The sequence below is a fragment of the Babylonia areolata genome, chromosome 12 (assembly GCF_041734735.1).
Source record: "Babylonia areolata isolate BAREFJ2019XMU chromosome 12, ASM4173473v1, whole genome shotgun sequence".
Classification (NCBI taxonomy): Eukaryota; Metazoa; Mollusca; class Gastropoda; order Neogastropoda; family Buccinidae; genus Babylonia; species Babylonia areolata.
Window position 1 is genome coordinate 39721897 of NC_134887.1, and position 16764 is coordinate 39738660.

The following is a 16764-nucleotide window of genomic DNA, read 5'->3' on the forward strand; positions in this document are numbered from 1 at the left end:
AAGGAAGAAAAAAGAAAAGAGTACAAACAGTAAAAAAAAAAAAAGAAGAAAAAAAAGAAAGATTAAAAAAAAAGAGTGGATACTTACTTAAAAAGAGCGTGATCATAGGATACTCCTTTAATTGAGTATTTGAACTCAGCCTCATGTTGATATGATTAAGAATACCGAATCAGTACAAATAGTCATCAGCTTATTCAAAAAGCGCACCTTGGGATATTTAGTTGACTGAGCTACAGGCTCAGTAGACTCTTTCAGTATATTCCACAAGCACAACTAGCGGTGAAGGGGTGTGGCCTAGTGGTAATGTACCTGACTAGGAACTGAGTGTCCACGGGTTCGATTCCTTTAAACGGACCGGGAGTTTTACACCCCGGTTCCACTAGACCTGATATGGTGGTCTAGACGTTCAGATGAGATGAATAAAACCGAGGTCACGTGTGCTGCAGCATTCACGTTGCGGATGTGAAGGAACACCCGGCAATAAATGCGTTGTCCCTCGCAAAATTCTGAATAGAAAGTTACTCTTTGTAAAATAAGTACACTTTCATACAGAAGAAAAGAAAATAAACTTGCGGCGACGTGCTCTCTCTGGGGGAGAGCAACCCTATTTTCATACAGAAAAATCTGCTGTGACTTAAAAGTAATAAAATACAATTCAAACATAAGTCTTGCTTGAAATCAAATAAACGGTAATTTTGTTTGTTAGTCCTGATTGAAGTGTCTTGTGTTTCCGATTTTTTGTATAATGAGATGAAAATTTAGGTAAAAGGGGGGTGGGTGGGGGGTGGGGGGGCAGAGGGGGAGTGTGTGTGTGTGGGTTACCGGGTGCTAAGGATAGGGGTTTAAGAATTTAAGAGATTGAAAGGACCTCTCGCAGCGCCAAATGTCAGAAGATTAAAAGGATCCTGCTCGCAGCATCAAATTGACAAGAATTTAAAAGACTAAAAGGATCCAACTCGCAGCGCCAAATGTGACAAAAATTTAAAAGATTAAAAGGATCCTGCTCGCAGTGCCAAATGTGACAAGAATTTAAAGGATTAATAAGATCCTGCTCGCAGTGCCAACTGTGACTGTGACAAGAATTCAAAGGACTAAAAGGATCCTGTTCACAGCATCAGATATGAAAGAATTTAAAGAACTTAAAGGATCCAACTCGCAGCGCCAAATGTGACAAAAATTTAAAAGATTAAAAGGATCCTGCTCGCAGTGCCAAATGTGACAAAAATTTAAAAGATTAAAAGTATCCTGCTTGCAGCGCCAAATGTCACAAGATTAACTGGATCCTGCTTGCAGCGCCAAATGTGACAAGAATTTAAAGGATTAATAAGATCCTGCTCGCAGTGCCAACTGAAACTGTGACAAGAATTCAAAGGACTAAAAGGATCCTGTTCACAGCATCAAATATGACAAGAATTTAAGACTTAAAGGATCCTGCTGGCAGCGCCAAATGTAACAAGAATTCAAAGGACTAAAAGGATCCTGCTTGCAGCGCCAATTGTGACAAAGAGGACTTCCATTGAATCATTCACCTGCCTGCGGCTGTAGCTCTCTCTGACCCGTGTGTGCGTCTCTCATTGGCCGGCATCCAGCTATGTGTCACTACATTCTCTTCCTGCAGCAACTTTCGGTGAATAAATCATTGAAAGGGCGCTTTGATATGTCTTTTCGAGGGAATCCGCCTCTGCGAAGGAATCCACTATCCTATTATCCTTTTTATCCCTTACTCCATTCCGACATCCTTTTACCCTAACCTACCTATACCTACTCCACCCTACACCAACCCTACCCTAACCCCAGAAATCATTACATGTCTAATCTTTTCTTTTCCCCCACCCACATTGATGTCAATCGTTTGGGCCCTGTGATACAGAGGTAGAACGCATTGTAAATACCCATTCTTCTTCTCTTCTTCTTCTCCTCCTCCTCCTCATCTTCTTCTTTTCTTCTACTTCTTCTTACTACTACTACTACTACTATACTACTACTACTACTACTACTACTACTACTACTACTACTATGAGGGCCAGCCTTATCTTTCCCTCTGTCCTCCAGCTCCTCTGTGCCGGTCCAGTGGTCAGGGTTCTCAGACCCCCAGACAGGACTACAGCACTTCACGTGGTGCGTGGGTCAGAGGCCACGAGCCTGTGACGTCCTGCCCACCACCCACACCCTCCTGTCGCGTGTCGCGCATATGGCGGGCCTCGCTCTGCCTTTGGCCACGCCCCTCTACGTCACGGTCACTGCCGTCAACCCCGCAGGGCTGGCAACGGTCAGCGTGTCCGACAGCTTTGTTGGTGAGTACAGACTTCAAAAAAAGTTAAGGACCTTGCTGGTAAGTACAGACTTCACAAAATGTTTAGGACCTTGTTGGTAAGTACGGACTTAACATAAAGTTAAGGACCTTGTTGGTAAGTACAGACTTCACAAAATGTTTAGGACCTTGTTGGTAAGTACGGACTTAACATAAAGTTAAGGACCTTGTTGGTAAGTACAGACTTCACAAAAAGTTAAGGACCATGTTGGTAAATACAGACTTTACAAATCGTGAAGGACCTTGTTGGTAAGTACAGACTTCACTGAAAGTTAGGGACCTTGTTGGTAAGTACAGGCTTTACTGAAAGTTAAGGACCTTGTTGGTAAGTACAGACTTCACAAAATGTTATGGACCTTGTTGGTAAGTACAGACTTCACAAAACCTTAAGGACCTTGTTGGTAAGTACAGACTTCACAAAATGTTAAGGACCTTGTTGGTAAGTACAGACTTCACAAAACCTTAAGGACCTTGTTGGTAAGTACAGACTTCACAAAAACTAAAGGAGCTTGTTGGTAAGTACAGACTTCACAAAAAGTTAAGGACATTATTGGTAAGTACAGACTTCACAAAAAGTTAAGGACATTATTGGTAAGTACAAACCTCACAATTAGTTTAGGACCTTTTTAGTAAGTACAGATTTCACAAGTGTGTCTATATTACAAACAAAATGGATTTTGCCACAGAATTTCGGCAGGGACAACCCTTTTGTTTCCGTGGGTTCTTTCAGATGATCTTAGTTCAGGTGCGCTGAGTGCATGCTGCACAGGGGACCTAAGTTTGTCGTCTCAACCGGAAGTTCTGAATGTGAAAAGATATACATTTCGTTTTTTGTGTGTGTATTTGTTTTTTCTTTTCTTTCTTTTTTTTAATACTTTATTTTGTTTTGTTTTATATATATTTTTTTTGGTGCCTCCGGCCAGCACAAATTTCACAGCGCTGTCTGTTTTGTGCCCCGTGTTTCAAAGTGGACCCCACGCCCCCGGAAGTGATGGTCAAGCCCCAGTTCCTGTCCGTCCGTGACGGCGGTCCGGCCAGCGGTCAGTGGGACCGCTCCGTGCTGCAGCTGGTCTGGCAGTTCCGGGACCCGGAGAGCTCAGTGGTCAGTCACACCGTGTACATACGGAGCCAGCTGACTGGACGTCTGGTCGTGGACCCTGTTGTGTTGGGCCCTGAGACACAGGTACCGTATATACCGTTTGGCTTTTTTTTCCTTTTTTTTTCATCAATCTGTTTTTGTGTGTGGGGTGGTTGGGTGTGTGTGTGTGTGTGTGTGTGTGTGTGTGTGTGTGTGTGTGTGTGTGTGTGTGTGTTTGTGTGTGTGTGTGTGTGTGTGTGTGTGTGTGTGTGTGTGTGTGTGTGTGTGTGTGTGTTTGTGTGTGTGTGTGTGTGTGTGTGTGTGTGTGTGTGTGTGTGTGTGTGTACGCACTTGCATATATACATGCTTAGGTATTAATTCTGGGGACTTTTTTTTCTGATGAAGATTTTTGTCCTGTTTGTTTGTTCGTTTTTTTCACACAAGTAGAGATTTTGTGAAAACACAATAACACTTGTCCCATTTCTTTATTCCAATGAGTGAAATTAAGAAATCACCCATGATTTTCTGAGCTTCACTTAACAACATCATGTTACCAGCGTATTACAGTGAATTAAATATACAGTAAGCACACTATTAAATTTCATTGATGTATTGTCTGGCTGGCGTCTAATCAATAAACATTTTCTTGATGAACACAGTGTTCTGAGTGTGTGATGGTATGTCCGAGTTTAAAAAAAAATTGTATGTTTGTGTTGGCCTACATGCATGTGGTATTGGCATTTCCTTAATTAAGTGCACTTATGCTCAACGCAAAGCACACAGGCAATTAATCCAACTCCTAGTGTTAACAATTTTGATGCAAATTCTGTGTTTATGTATGGTGTTCAAACCAGAGTGATGGAAAGGTTGTGGGTGATGCCGTCGTAGAGTAACTTATCACTTATTCATAGATGTGTTCTGATGGTGTGTGTGTGTGTGTGTGTGTGTGTGTGTGTGTGTGTGTGTGTGTGTGTGTGTGTTACAGTTGACACTGCCGCTGGGCCAGACCTCCCTCCTCACTGACGGTGACGTACACTGGGCATCCGTGGCTGCCTGCAACGCCGCTCATCTCTGCGTCATCGCCACTTCTGACGTCATACTCATTGACTCCTCGCCCCCTGTCACGGGAACCTTCCTGTCGTCTCTCAAATGGAAGCGAGAATCCACCACCAGCTCCGGAGGTGACGGCACGCTGACCGTCATTGACTTAAGATGGGAAGGGTTCAGCGACCCCGATTCTGACGTCATAGGCTACGACGTCATCGCAGGGAGGCGTTACAACGGGGAGGAGTTGTCAGGAGGGAGAGTGAGAGTGGGTCACAACGGCACGACGCCTACCCAGCAGCGCACACTGAAGATCAGAGGACAGCTCCAGGCGGGAGACGTCGTTCATCTGGCCGTGCTGGCGGAGAACTCGCTGCACGTCCGCAGCGCTCTGGTCAGAATGGCCTTCACCTGTCTTCAGGACGATGCCGGAGGTACGTCGGGATCTCTGGAACTGATTCGGCACTCCTGCCAAGCCTCCTACTGCACCCACGAGTGCACGTGCGCAGCGGCAGGCCACGTGTGCAGAGGCAGCTCGCCGCCTTGCGTTCAGCTCGACTCCTCAGACCCGGACCTGTCCAGTCTCCGAGTACTGCCCGTTATCGGCTCGCCACCATCACAGAGTTCCGATTCCTCCTCGGCCAGCACTCATGTCTTCACTCCATTCATGACGGAGCAGAGGTACCTCATCTCCGCCAAGTGTCTGGAAGGCCGCTGGTCCTTGCCTCAGCCTCAGACTTCGCTCAACGTGTCGAGGTTTGAGTACGCTTTCGGTCTGGCGGACAGGTCTCCTGGGGAAGGCGTGGTGGACACGAAGACAGAACCCGTGTGGCATGACGTGGGGCGGCACACTGAGGCGCTGCACTGCCTGCCGGGCAACAGAACACTGACTTCAGGGACGCAGCTACGTGCTGCACGTGCGCGTCTGGCCCTCGCGTGACAGTCACGTGACCTTCGTGTCCTCCCCGATTGTCCTTGACCACAGTCCTCCCCAGGTCAGGCGGGGCGGAGCCGTGCTGGATTCGGACGACGGGTCCTGCTCCAGGGACGTCGATTACGTCACCGCTCAGAGGTCAGAGGTCACGGCCTGCTGGGGTGGCATCTTCCTCGACACGCAGAGTCACGTGGTCGGGTACCAGCTATGGATCGGGACTGCTCCTGAAGGCACGTGATCTGAGCCACTGTCGTGGTTTGTGCTTCTACAGCACACTTCGTTTTGCTTGCTGGCTCGTTCACCCCCCCCCCCCCTCTCTCTCTGCCTCTGTCTGCCTGTCTGTCTGTCTGTCTCTCTGTCTCATTCTGTTGTAGCTATTTTGATTGTAGTGATGATAAAATCATTACATTATCCGATACCGTGCTTTCATTGGTTTCGGTAATGATTATCATCTTATATATACCGTGCTTTCGTTAGGGATGGCAATGATTATTATCCCATGCCGTGAAGTAGTGATGGTAATGGCTATTATTCCACACCGTGTAGCAGTGATTGTAATGGTTGTTATCCCAAACCGTGTAGTAGTGATGGTAATGGCTATTATCCCACACCGTGTAGTAGTGATGGTAATGGCTATTATCCCATACCGTGTAGTAGTGATGGTAATGGCTATTATCCCATACCGTGTAGTAGTGATGGTAATGGCTATTATCCACACCGTGTAGTAGTGATGGTAATGGCTATTATCCCATACCGTGTAGTAGTGATGGTAATGGTTATCCCATACCGTGTAGTAGTGATGGTAATGGTTATCCCATACCGTGTAGTGATGGTAATGGTTATCCCATACCGTGTAGTAGTGATGGTAATGGTTATTCCATACCGTGTAGTGATGGTAATGGTTATCCCATACCGTGTAGTAGTGATGGTAATGGTTATCCCATACCGTGTAGTGATGGTAATGGCTATTATCGCATTCCCTTTTGTAGTGATGGCGATGGTTATTATCCCATACCGTGTTGTAGTAATGGTAATAGTTGTTATTCCATACCCTGCTTTCAGTGGTGATGGTAATAGTTATCCCATGTCATATTGTCTGTAGTAACATTTATTATTCCATACCCTGTAGCAGTGATGATAATGGTTATTATCCAATACCCTGCTTGTAGTAGTCATGGTAATGGTTATTACCTCTTATCCTGATGTCAGTAGTGAAGGTGATGGTTATCATCCCACACCCAGGTTTCAGTGGTAATGGTATGCTTATTATCCCATACCCTGAAAAACTGTCTCATACATTGTTACGGTACTGACGATGCTGTATCATGTATCATATAATGTAACGATAGTGACGATACTGTGTCATACAATGTGACGGTAGTGACGATGTTGTGTACTGACGATGCTGTGTCATACAATGTGACGGTAGTGACGATGTTGTGTACTGACGATGCTGTGTCATACAATGTGACGGTAGTGACGATGTTGTGTACTGACGATGCTGTGTCATACAATGTGACGGTAGTGACGATGTTGTGTAGTGACGATGCTGTGTCACAATGTGACGATAGTGACGATGTTGTGTACTGACGATGCTGTGTCATACAATGTGACGACAGTGACGATGTTGTACACTGAAGATGCTGTGTCATACAATGTGACGACAGTGACGATGCTGTGTCATACAATGTGACGATAGTGACGATGCTGTGTCATACAATGTGACGACAGTGACGATGCTGTGTCATATAATGTGACGACAGTGACAATGCTGTGTCATATAATGTGACGACAGTGACGATGCTGTGTCATACAATGTGACGATAGTGACGATGCTGTGTCATACAATGTGACGACAGTGACGATGCTGTGTCATATAATGTGACGACAGTGACAATGCTGTGTCATACAATGTGACGATAGTGACGATGCTGTGTAGTGACGATGCTGTGCCATACAATGTGACGATAGTGACGATGCTGTGTCATACAATGTGACGACAGTGACGATGCTTTGTCATACAATGTGACGATAGTGACGATGCTGTGTCATATAATGTGACGACAGTGACGATGCTTTGTCATACAATGTGACGATAGTGACGATGCTGTGTCATATAATGTGACGACAGTGACGATGCTTTGTCATACAATGTGACGATAGTGACGATGCTTTGTCATACAATGTGACGATAGTGACGATGCTGTGTCATGCAATGTGACGACAGTGACGATGCTTTGTCATGCAATGTGACGACAGTGACGATGCTGTGCCATACAATGTGACGATAGTGACGATGCTGTGTCATGCAATGTGACGACAGTGACGATGCGTTTTATCCTTCCCCCAGCTTCCGATCACCAAGACGTGACTGACGTCGGTCTCAACACCACCTGGACTTTTCCCACAATGCACCTGGAGCCTGGCACGCGCTACTACGTCACGGTGAGGGCCTGGAACGGGGCGGGTATGCACACGGCAGCTGTGTCCGACGGGTTTCTGGTCGACGTCACTCCCCCTGTTCCTGGGGTTGTCTTCGCCTCTGATCGCTATAGCAACAGGCATGCGCAGTCCTCCGCTTCCGACATTGCAGCTTCCTGGCAGGGCTTTGAGGACCAGCACTCTGGTGTGAGGTTCTACCAGGTGGTCGTCATTGACGTCGATGATGATGGCTCTGTGCCTGACGCCTTCGTGGATGTGGGCATCAACACCAAAGTTCGTTTGAGCGGCTTGACCTTGACGCATGGACACAGGTAAGTCTTTATACACTCATTTCTACCTTGATTAACACTTGTTTCTATGTTGAATTCCGAATAGTTCATAGTTTGCTGTGGCGTTTTTTTGTTTTGTTTTTTTCCAACAACTTATAAATGGGTTACGCTGCTGGTCAGGCATCTGCTTGGCAGATGTGGTGTAGCGTATATGGTTTTGTCCGAACGCAGTGACGCCTCCTTGAGCTACTGAAACTGAAACTGAAACCAACAACTTATTCAGTTGCAGATTAATTTTTAATGTTCATATTTTTTTCTGTAGCTTCAAAAGCCAGATGACTTTTAGTTTATCTTAAACTTAAAAAACAAAACAAAAACAACCATGATCATGATCATTTGTTTGGGTGTTCCATGATTTATATTGCCAGATTGATTTATTTGTTCCATTTTATCATTTGAAACACTTGACACGTAAACTTCAGTATTCTTTTTACAAACAAAACCTGATTTTTGTTCAAGAGAAAAATAAAGTTGGGCGTTTTGTTGAACGCACTTTTCGTAACATAATTTTGGCATGCATGATTATTATGTAATATTGATTTTTAGAAACCTCTTTCTCTTCCTTAATCTCTCACTGTCTCTCTGTCTCTGTCTGTCTCCGACTCTGTCTGGTATCAGTATAAATTGTCAATTACAATAACCATCTGAAGAGTAAATGTTAAGCAATGTATTTGGAAAACTGATTGATATGTGACTTACCCGTTCAGTTGGGGACTTAGCCCTAAATCTTAATAAACCATTACGCATTCGAATTTCGCATTCGCATTCTCTGTCTGTCACTCCTGGTGTGGCAATGTTTATTTTTCATGTGTTACAACAGAGAGCAGAGAGTTCCCAGTCTAAGTTTGAAAGACATAGTTCTAAGTGATCCTTAAACCATTAGTTTCCATCTGTCAGGTCATCAATGTGTCCTTTTATTGTTGTTGGTAATTCCCAAGGTGTGATTTATAGGTGAATATGCGTACAACGCATATATATAAGATCGGTATAAGACCCTACATTTAAAAGGTGCTCCGAATTATCCCCTCTCTCTGTCTCTCCCCCCACTCTTTCTCCCTCTCTTTCTTTCTCTCTCTTCCAATCCCCCTCCCCCCCTCTCTCTCTTACAGCTACAAGGTTGCAGCAAAAGCAACGGACGCAGCGGGACTGGAAAGCCAGGTCGTTGACTCGGCAGCCATACTGGTTGACGTCACGCCGCCAGAAGGCGTCACGTGCACAGACTTTGTCCCAGCGGAGAACAACGCCACCACCACCCCCCTGACGGCCTCCCTCACCCCCTTCCACCTGCAAGACACCTACCTGGCGGAGGTCACGCTCCACGCCACGCAGCCAGGGCAGGTGATGAAGGTGGAGGTGACAGCCGTCGGCGTGGACAGCTCCGTCATGGGTCATCTGCACGTGGCCGAGCTCAGAATGCCGCTGTCCTTCCACCACGTGAACACCACCACCTCCACCTCCTCCTCGGGCACGTACGTGGACGGCACGTTCTCGGCTCTCCACACCTTCCTGTCTCCTTACGGCGGAGACGTGCACGTGCAGGTGGTGGTGGAAGGTCCGGCAGAGGCCAGGGTGACGGCTCGGCTCTCTCGGTGTCTGCGCACCGTGCCCAGCTCCTCCTCCTCCTCCTCATCATCAGCGGCGGTCACCCTCCGGCAGACGTCGGCCTACAGCGTGTCCGTCTGCTCCCACGTGAGAGACCCCGAGTCAGGACTGCGGGCCCTGATGGTCGGCGTGGGAACGACCCCAGGGGGGCTGCAGCTCCGGCCCTGGGTGCGCGTCGGCTACAGCGGTCACGTCAGCTTGGACCTTGTGCACGTGCAGCACAACACCACTCTGTACGCCGCTGTCATCGCTCAGAACCATGCCGGGCAGTGGTCGCGCTTCGTCTCGGAGCCCGTCCTCTTTGACCGGACGGGTCCGGAAGTCTCGGACGTCACGCTGACCTTGAGGTATGAAGGTGAAGGTGAAGGTGAAGGGCAAGGCCAACCTGCGGAGAAGGTGTGGGCGGAGGGGAGGTGGCGGGTTCAGGATGCTGAGAGTGGAGTGGAGATGTGCACGTGCCGCGGTGGTGAGTTTCGATGTGTGTGTGTGTGTGTGTGTGTGTGTGTGTGTGTGTGTGTGTGTGTGTTGTGTTGTGTATTTGTGTGTGTATGTGTGTGTGAAAGTGCTACCAGGTGGGTTCTGAAAAATATGATTTTTTATGAAGAACTAAAGGCAAATGAACCGACATAATATGGAAAGTTGTTCCAGATACGAAGAGCAGCAATGAGGAAACAGCATTCACCATAATAACTATGTTCTTGCATTGACACGAGAAATTTTCAGGTGGTAACAGTCAGAGGAAGAGCGGGGAGTTCTTGAGGTCAGAAAGATAGGCTGATCTAGTGAAGTTCAAAGCAGAAAAGCGGAGACATGCAACTTTGTAGTTAATTCTCGCCTCCTCGGAGAGTCAGTGCAGAGAACATAGGTGAAGAGAAAAAGTTAATATAATCGGTGCGTGGGAAGCTGAGAGTCAAACGGGCGGCATGTGTGTGTGTGTGTGTGTGTGTGTGTGTGTGTGTGTGTGTGTGTGTGTGTGTGTGAATTTTTTGACTTCGCTGAAGGAGATTATGAGGACAACATGCGAGAGGAGAGTTACAGTAGTCGATTCGCGAAAATTTCTTAATTGTATCAACTTTCTTAATTTTAGCTGTACAATTTTTATGACCATTTAGTAAACTGCAGAAAAGGGAAGAGTTTTTGGAACAACATACCCTTTTTTTTCTTTCCTTCTTTGTGTGCAAAAGTTGTTTTAAGTATTTCAGCATACTGTTGACATTCTAAAACGAAGTGAAATTCGTCTCCAACAACTGGCGTTTTACACTTTTTTTTGTTTTGTTTTGAATGTTCGTAATTCAACGTAGCGTGCTATTTCACCTCTTGAGTTCGGCCTGTAACTTGTGATCACTGTATCTTGTGCACAGGTGGCCACAGGAAGGTGCAGTCCACCTTGACCACTGCGGTCAGCGGAAAACAAGGACTGTGTCAGTGGCCGTTAAGCGGTGCTCATCACGGGTCAGAGGTCACACTGTCTGTCACGTGCCATAACGCTGTGCAGCTGGTCACCACCGTGACGTCACTTCCCGTCACGGTTCTCCTCCACCCTCCAGTGGTGGATGAGGTGTGTGTGTGTGTGTGTGTGTGTGTTTGCGCGCGTGCGTTTGTGTGTATGTGTGTTTGTGTGCATGCGTGTGAGCATGTGTGTGTGTGTGTGTGTGTGTGTGTGTGTGTGTGTGTTTGCGCGCGCGCGTTTGTGTGTATGTGTGTGTTTGTGTGCATGTGTGTGTGTGTGTGTGGGGGGGGGGGGGGGGTGGGGGGGCGGGGGCAGGGGGGCGTGGAGGAGGGGGGGGGTACACTACACTACGCTACACTGCACTACACTACAGTGCAATACAGTACGCTACAGTACAGTACACTACACTGCACTACAATTTCAACCTGAACAAAACCGAAGACCCACAACAAACACTAAGCCGACCCCTTTAGACCAAACAACCTTATTTGATGTAATAACTGCTGAACCCGGAACTAGCTCATCTCCATGTAAAACGTTTCTTCCTGTTCATTCCTCTCACTTCCTCCCTCCCTACCTACAGGTGACGCTAGGATCTCTCCCCAACAATGTCCACATGTCTCCCTACGAACGGTCCACGCCCCAAGTCCGGTCCAAAAATTCCAGCCTGGAGTTCTTCTGGCGTGGAGTCGAAGATCCCACAGTGTCGCAGTTCTACTTTCGTTTTCTCCGTGAGCCATCTGTCCCGTCTGAATGGTCTTCCCTTGACGCTTACAAGACGACAGCCGTTTTGCCCAGGTTGGGGAAAGACAGCGTCAGTGGTGACGTCACAGCTCAGCTAATGGCTGTCAACGCAAGGAATATGACGTCAGAGGCCTTGTCTGTGACGGTGCGGTTGGATGATGCGTCACCACGGCTAACAGGTACATACTGAGAGGAGAGAGAGAGAGAGAGAGAGAGAGAGAATATTCATTAAGGTCAAAGCTCCACATGATAAGAGGGCATGAACGAAACAAGATCGACGTTTTTTCGTGATGAGAAGAGAGTGAAAAGTAAATCAGTACAAATGAAAATAGAGTAAACGTAAACTGGCAGATAATCATAAAAGAGAGTACCTTCATTGCTTTACAAGTGTGTGTGTGTGTGTGTGTGTGTGTGTGTGTGTGTGTGTGTGCATTAGTGTTCTGAAAACGTTTGCCATTTGCCTCTTGACAGCTCTTGTGTAATTTTCTTTTTCTTTTTTTTTTTTTGTCCAGTGTCTTGTCTGTATGCCAGTATATTTCCTTCTCGTTGTGCGTTCATTGTAAGAGAGGTAGAGAACGAAATCAAACAGCAAAGAACTTCAAAACGCTTTGATTAACCACACATGACTGCTGCCAGTGACAAGTACACAGTTCAAAGCAGGGCCGTTAACTCACTGAGACGAGACTGGTAGAGCTTGCACTGAGGTCAGTACGTGGATCAGTTACCATTCTTAAATCTTCTTCTTCTGTGTTCACTCGTATGCACACGAGTGGGCTTTTACGTGTATGACCGTTTTTACCCCGCCATGTAGGCAGCCATACTCCGTTTTCGGGGATGTGCAGTATGTTCTTGTTTCCATAACCCGCCGAACGCTGACATGGATTACAGGATTTTTAACGTGTGTATTTGATCTTCTGCTTGCATATACACACGAAGGGGGTTCAGGCACTAGCAGGTCTGCACATATGTTGAACTGGGAGATCGTAAAAATCTCCACCCTTTACCCACCAGGCGCCGTCACCGTGATTCGAACCCGGGACCCTCAGATTGACAGTCCAACGCTTTAACCACTCTGCTATTGCGCCCGTCATTCTTAAATCAAATCGGGGGTTCTTGTCTCTTTGCTCAGCAGCAACATCAATAACGTCGTTGAAAAATTCGTAAATAAAGTAGGGAGGAAAGTTAGAATTCCTGTCACACTGATTTCATTTCGCCATGGGTCAGCATTCAAAGGGTCACTAACAACCGTCTTCTTTATCATTATCATCCTCACCATCGCATCATCCTCAACCTCACCTTCATCCTTCTCGCAGGGTGTCCTCATAATCTCTTTCAGCGAAGTCAAAAAATTCACACACACACACACACACGCACACGCACACACACACGCACGCACGCACGCACACACACACACACGCACACACACACACACACACACAACATGCCGCCCGTTTGACTCTCAGCTTCCCACGCACCGATTATATTAACTTTTTCTCTTCACCTATGTTCTCTGCACTGACTCATCCTCACCTTCATCCTCACCTTCACTATCATCCTCATACTGACCATCCTCATCCTCATTATCCTCGTCATGATGATGATGATCATCATCACCATGGTTGTTATGTTGGGTTTTTTTCAGGAAAGAAGGCTACTTGGTCCTGGAAGGAACGCGTGCAACACCTCGACTGGCGTCACGTGTTTGAGGTCACACGTGACGTCACCTACGTCGTCTTTGCGGGCACAAAGGAGGGTTATGGTGACGTCATCAACCACGTGACCACGGAAGGGATCACCCGCTACGAAGGCTACTGCCCTGACGCTGTAATCGGAGTGCACGTCAGCATCCAGGCTGTCTATTACAACGGTCTGTCCGTTGTCTATACGGATTTCCTGGTCATGTGACCTTGAAAAAACAAAAGCATGGAACTGGAAAGGCTGAGTTCTGGTCGGTCACAACAATGTTGAAAGCGCTGTAGCCTACACACACGCTTTTTAACGCAAAGTCCGTGTCCTGTTTACGTCAGAAATATGATAGGATAGTGTATGATGTAAACAGCATATATCAAATAATCATAGTAGAAATTGCTAAGTCCGTGCCCTGTTTACGTCAGAAATATAATATGATAATGTATGATGTAAACATCATATATCAAATATATAGCAGAAATTGTATGATTTGTCGTTAAATGTTATGATGGTAAAAACACTAATCATCCAGCCCCAGACCTCCAACGAGATAAATGGCTCAACGTACAGATGGTAACAAATCGTACTCTTTTTTTTTTTTTTTTTTGCAACAGACGAATTGAAACTGTTACACAATGAAACAAAACACTTCCTATCATTTTCATATCCATTTTTGAATTTGCTGAATTTGGCAACGATTTTTCCTTTACCATTTGTTTCTTTAGATATAACTCTTTAAAAGCAATAAAGAAAAATAGAGGAAAAAATAAAAGAAAAAACTGAAGCAGTGTAATATTTATGACTGAAACGAAGTCTTACTATTGTGTTTGGATATAGATATATTTCACGTTGAATATTGGAAGAGCGTGTGTGCTAAAAACTTGGTAGGTAAATTATTCTCTTTTTCAATATGCACATAACCAAACGCTAGTTTATTATCATTTTTATTCCATTTTTGGTTGGGTATATATTTGCTGTTTTTTGTTGTTGTTGTTGCAGCATTGTTAAATATTTCTCTCTCTCTTCCCTCACTTCCTTCTCTTTCTTTCTTCTTTGGCAGTGCAGTGTTGTGAACATAATTATCTTCATGTATCCATTTATAATATTCATAATTATGGGGGTTTGGGTTTGTTTTATTTTTAAAGTAATGGTATATTTGTTCTTTTCTCTTCTTCTCCTTGTTCTTTTCTTGCCTTTTCCTTTCAGTTTTGTTAGCCATTGTTTCGAGGGCTGGATGGAAGCGCGCGCGCGCGCACACACACACCACCACCCACTGATTGTGAACTCTGTTACCCTCAGAAAATTGAATTCATTCAGTTTTCTTTGCCCTTTCCTTCTCAAAGCATGTTTCCCGTTTGGTCTATTTTCTTTTAAACTTGTTTTGCATTTATTTATGCTCTCTGTGTGTCTCTCTTTAAAAATGAATATATCAGAATCTGCCATTCAATAAAGTATAAAGTTTTTGCTTACTTTCTACTTCACATAATTATAATTATGCTTACACATGCTGATATATAATAATGTATGCAGAAGTTAAAAGTTTTGTTTTTGAAACATGAAATCAATTGGTTCTTAAAATACATGAGTGAGTGTCTGAGGCTGATTTTCACACACACACACAAAACCTAGAGACGATCGATAAGTGGTGTATTTATTACAAAAAAAAGAAAAAAAAAAGACTTTTAGATACAGCTTGAATGCGCTGATACGTAACCAATAAGAACTGACAATGAAATAGCAAAATTGTTAACACCAACATGGTTGTCAATTTTCAGTAGAGAGAGGGAGAGAGAGAGAGAGGGGGAGAGAGGGAGAGATAATATGGACACTGTAATCTTCCTCGCGTGAAAGGGGCGTTTATAAATATCATTTATTGTTCTTATTCGTGTGTGTGTGTGTGTGTGTGTGTGTGTGTGTGTGTGTGTGTGTGTTCGTTCAAAGCTCAAAACAAAACAAGACAAAAAAAAAAAAAAAAAAAAAAAAAAAAAGATCGATCACACCGGTACATGTCACTTCACTCGACATCCTTCGGGTGCACACTGATGTCGGTGCTCCCATCGCTTTCCTGAGCGACATCAACCCCGACTCCGACTCCGACCCCGACCCCGTCCCCAAACCCGACGCTGACCCCGATGCCGCCTGGCTCCTCCTCGACACACTGAAGCAGCGGTAGTGGCGGTGGTTGCAGCAGCGATTTGTCGTCGTCCTTTTTCTCGATCTTACTTCCTTCCTCTTCCTTCTCTTTCGCCATTGTGGTTGTGGTTGTGGTTGTAGTAGTGGCGGTGGGTGCAGCTGCAGCCGCAGCGGCAGCGGCGGCGTCGGCGTCGGCGTCGGCGGATGCGACGCGCGCTTCGTTCCCTGCGAGCACAGCAGCGTCTGGCTTCTTCTGCTGCTTGGTCACCGGAGGTGACTCTCGCTCGGCTGGTGGTGGTGGTGGTGGTGGTGGTGGTGGTGATTGTGGTGGTTCCTTGGCCGCCGCTTCTGTCACGGGTGGTGCCTCTTCCTTGGCCGGTGGTTCCTTCTTGGCCAGTGTCTCCTTGGCTGGTTCTATCACGGCCAGTGCCTCTTTGGCTGGTTCCATCATGGCCAGCGCCTCTTTGGCTGGTTCCATCATGGCCAGCGCCTCTTCGGCTGGGTCTGTCATGGCCAGTGCCTCTTTGGCTGGGTCTGTCATGGCCAGTGCCTCTTTGGCTGGTTCCATCATGGCCAGCGCCTCTTTGGCTGGGTCTATCATGGCCAGCGCCTCTTTGGCTGGTTCCATCATGGCCAGTTCCTCTTGTGCTGGGTCTACCATGGCCAGTTCCTCTTTGGCTGGGTCTATCATGGCCAGCGCCTCTTTGGCTGGGTCTATCATGGCCAGGGCCTCTTCGGCTGGTTCCATCATGGCCAGCGCCTCTTCGGCTGGGTCTATCATGGCCAGCGCCTCTTTGGCTGGGTCTACCATGGCCAGTTCCTCTTTGGCTGGTTCCATCATGGCCAGTTCCTCTTGTGCTGGGTCTATCATGGCTAGTGCCTCTTTGGCTGGGTCTATCATGGCCAGCGCCTCTTTGGCTGGGTCTGTCATGGCCAGCGCCTCTTTGGCTGGTTCCATCATGGCCAGTTCCTCTTTGGCTGGGTCTGTCATGGACAGCGCCTCTTTGG

General features: G+C 46.4%; 1 protein-coding gene across 1 annotated transcript in view; it reads left to right on the top strand.

The window, feature by feature from the left end:
• Window positions 1-15500, top strand: part of LOC143288616 (uncharacterized) — a 61237-nt gene extending 45737 nt beyond the window's left edge. Inside the window, 9 exon segments of the mRNA XM_076597271.1 lie at window positions 2053-2294; window positions 3280-3494; window positions 4375-5325; window positions 5327-5597; window positions 7718-8120; window positions 9248-10206; window positions 11102-11298; window positions 11774-12113; window positions 13577-15500. Coding sequence (XP_076453386.1) covers window positions 2053-2294; window positions 3280-3494; window positions 4375-5325; window positions 5327-5597; window positions 7718-8120; window positions 9248-10206; window positions 11102-11298; window positions 11774-12113; window positions 13577-13839 — 3841 coding nt within the window. The 3' untranslated portion in view covers window positions 13840-15500.
• Window positions 15501-16764: the final 1264 nt, after the last annotated feature.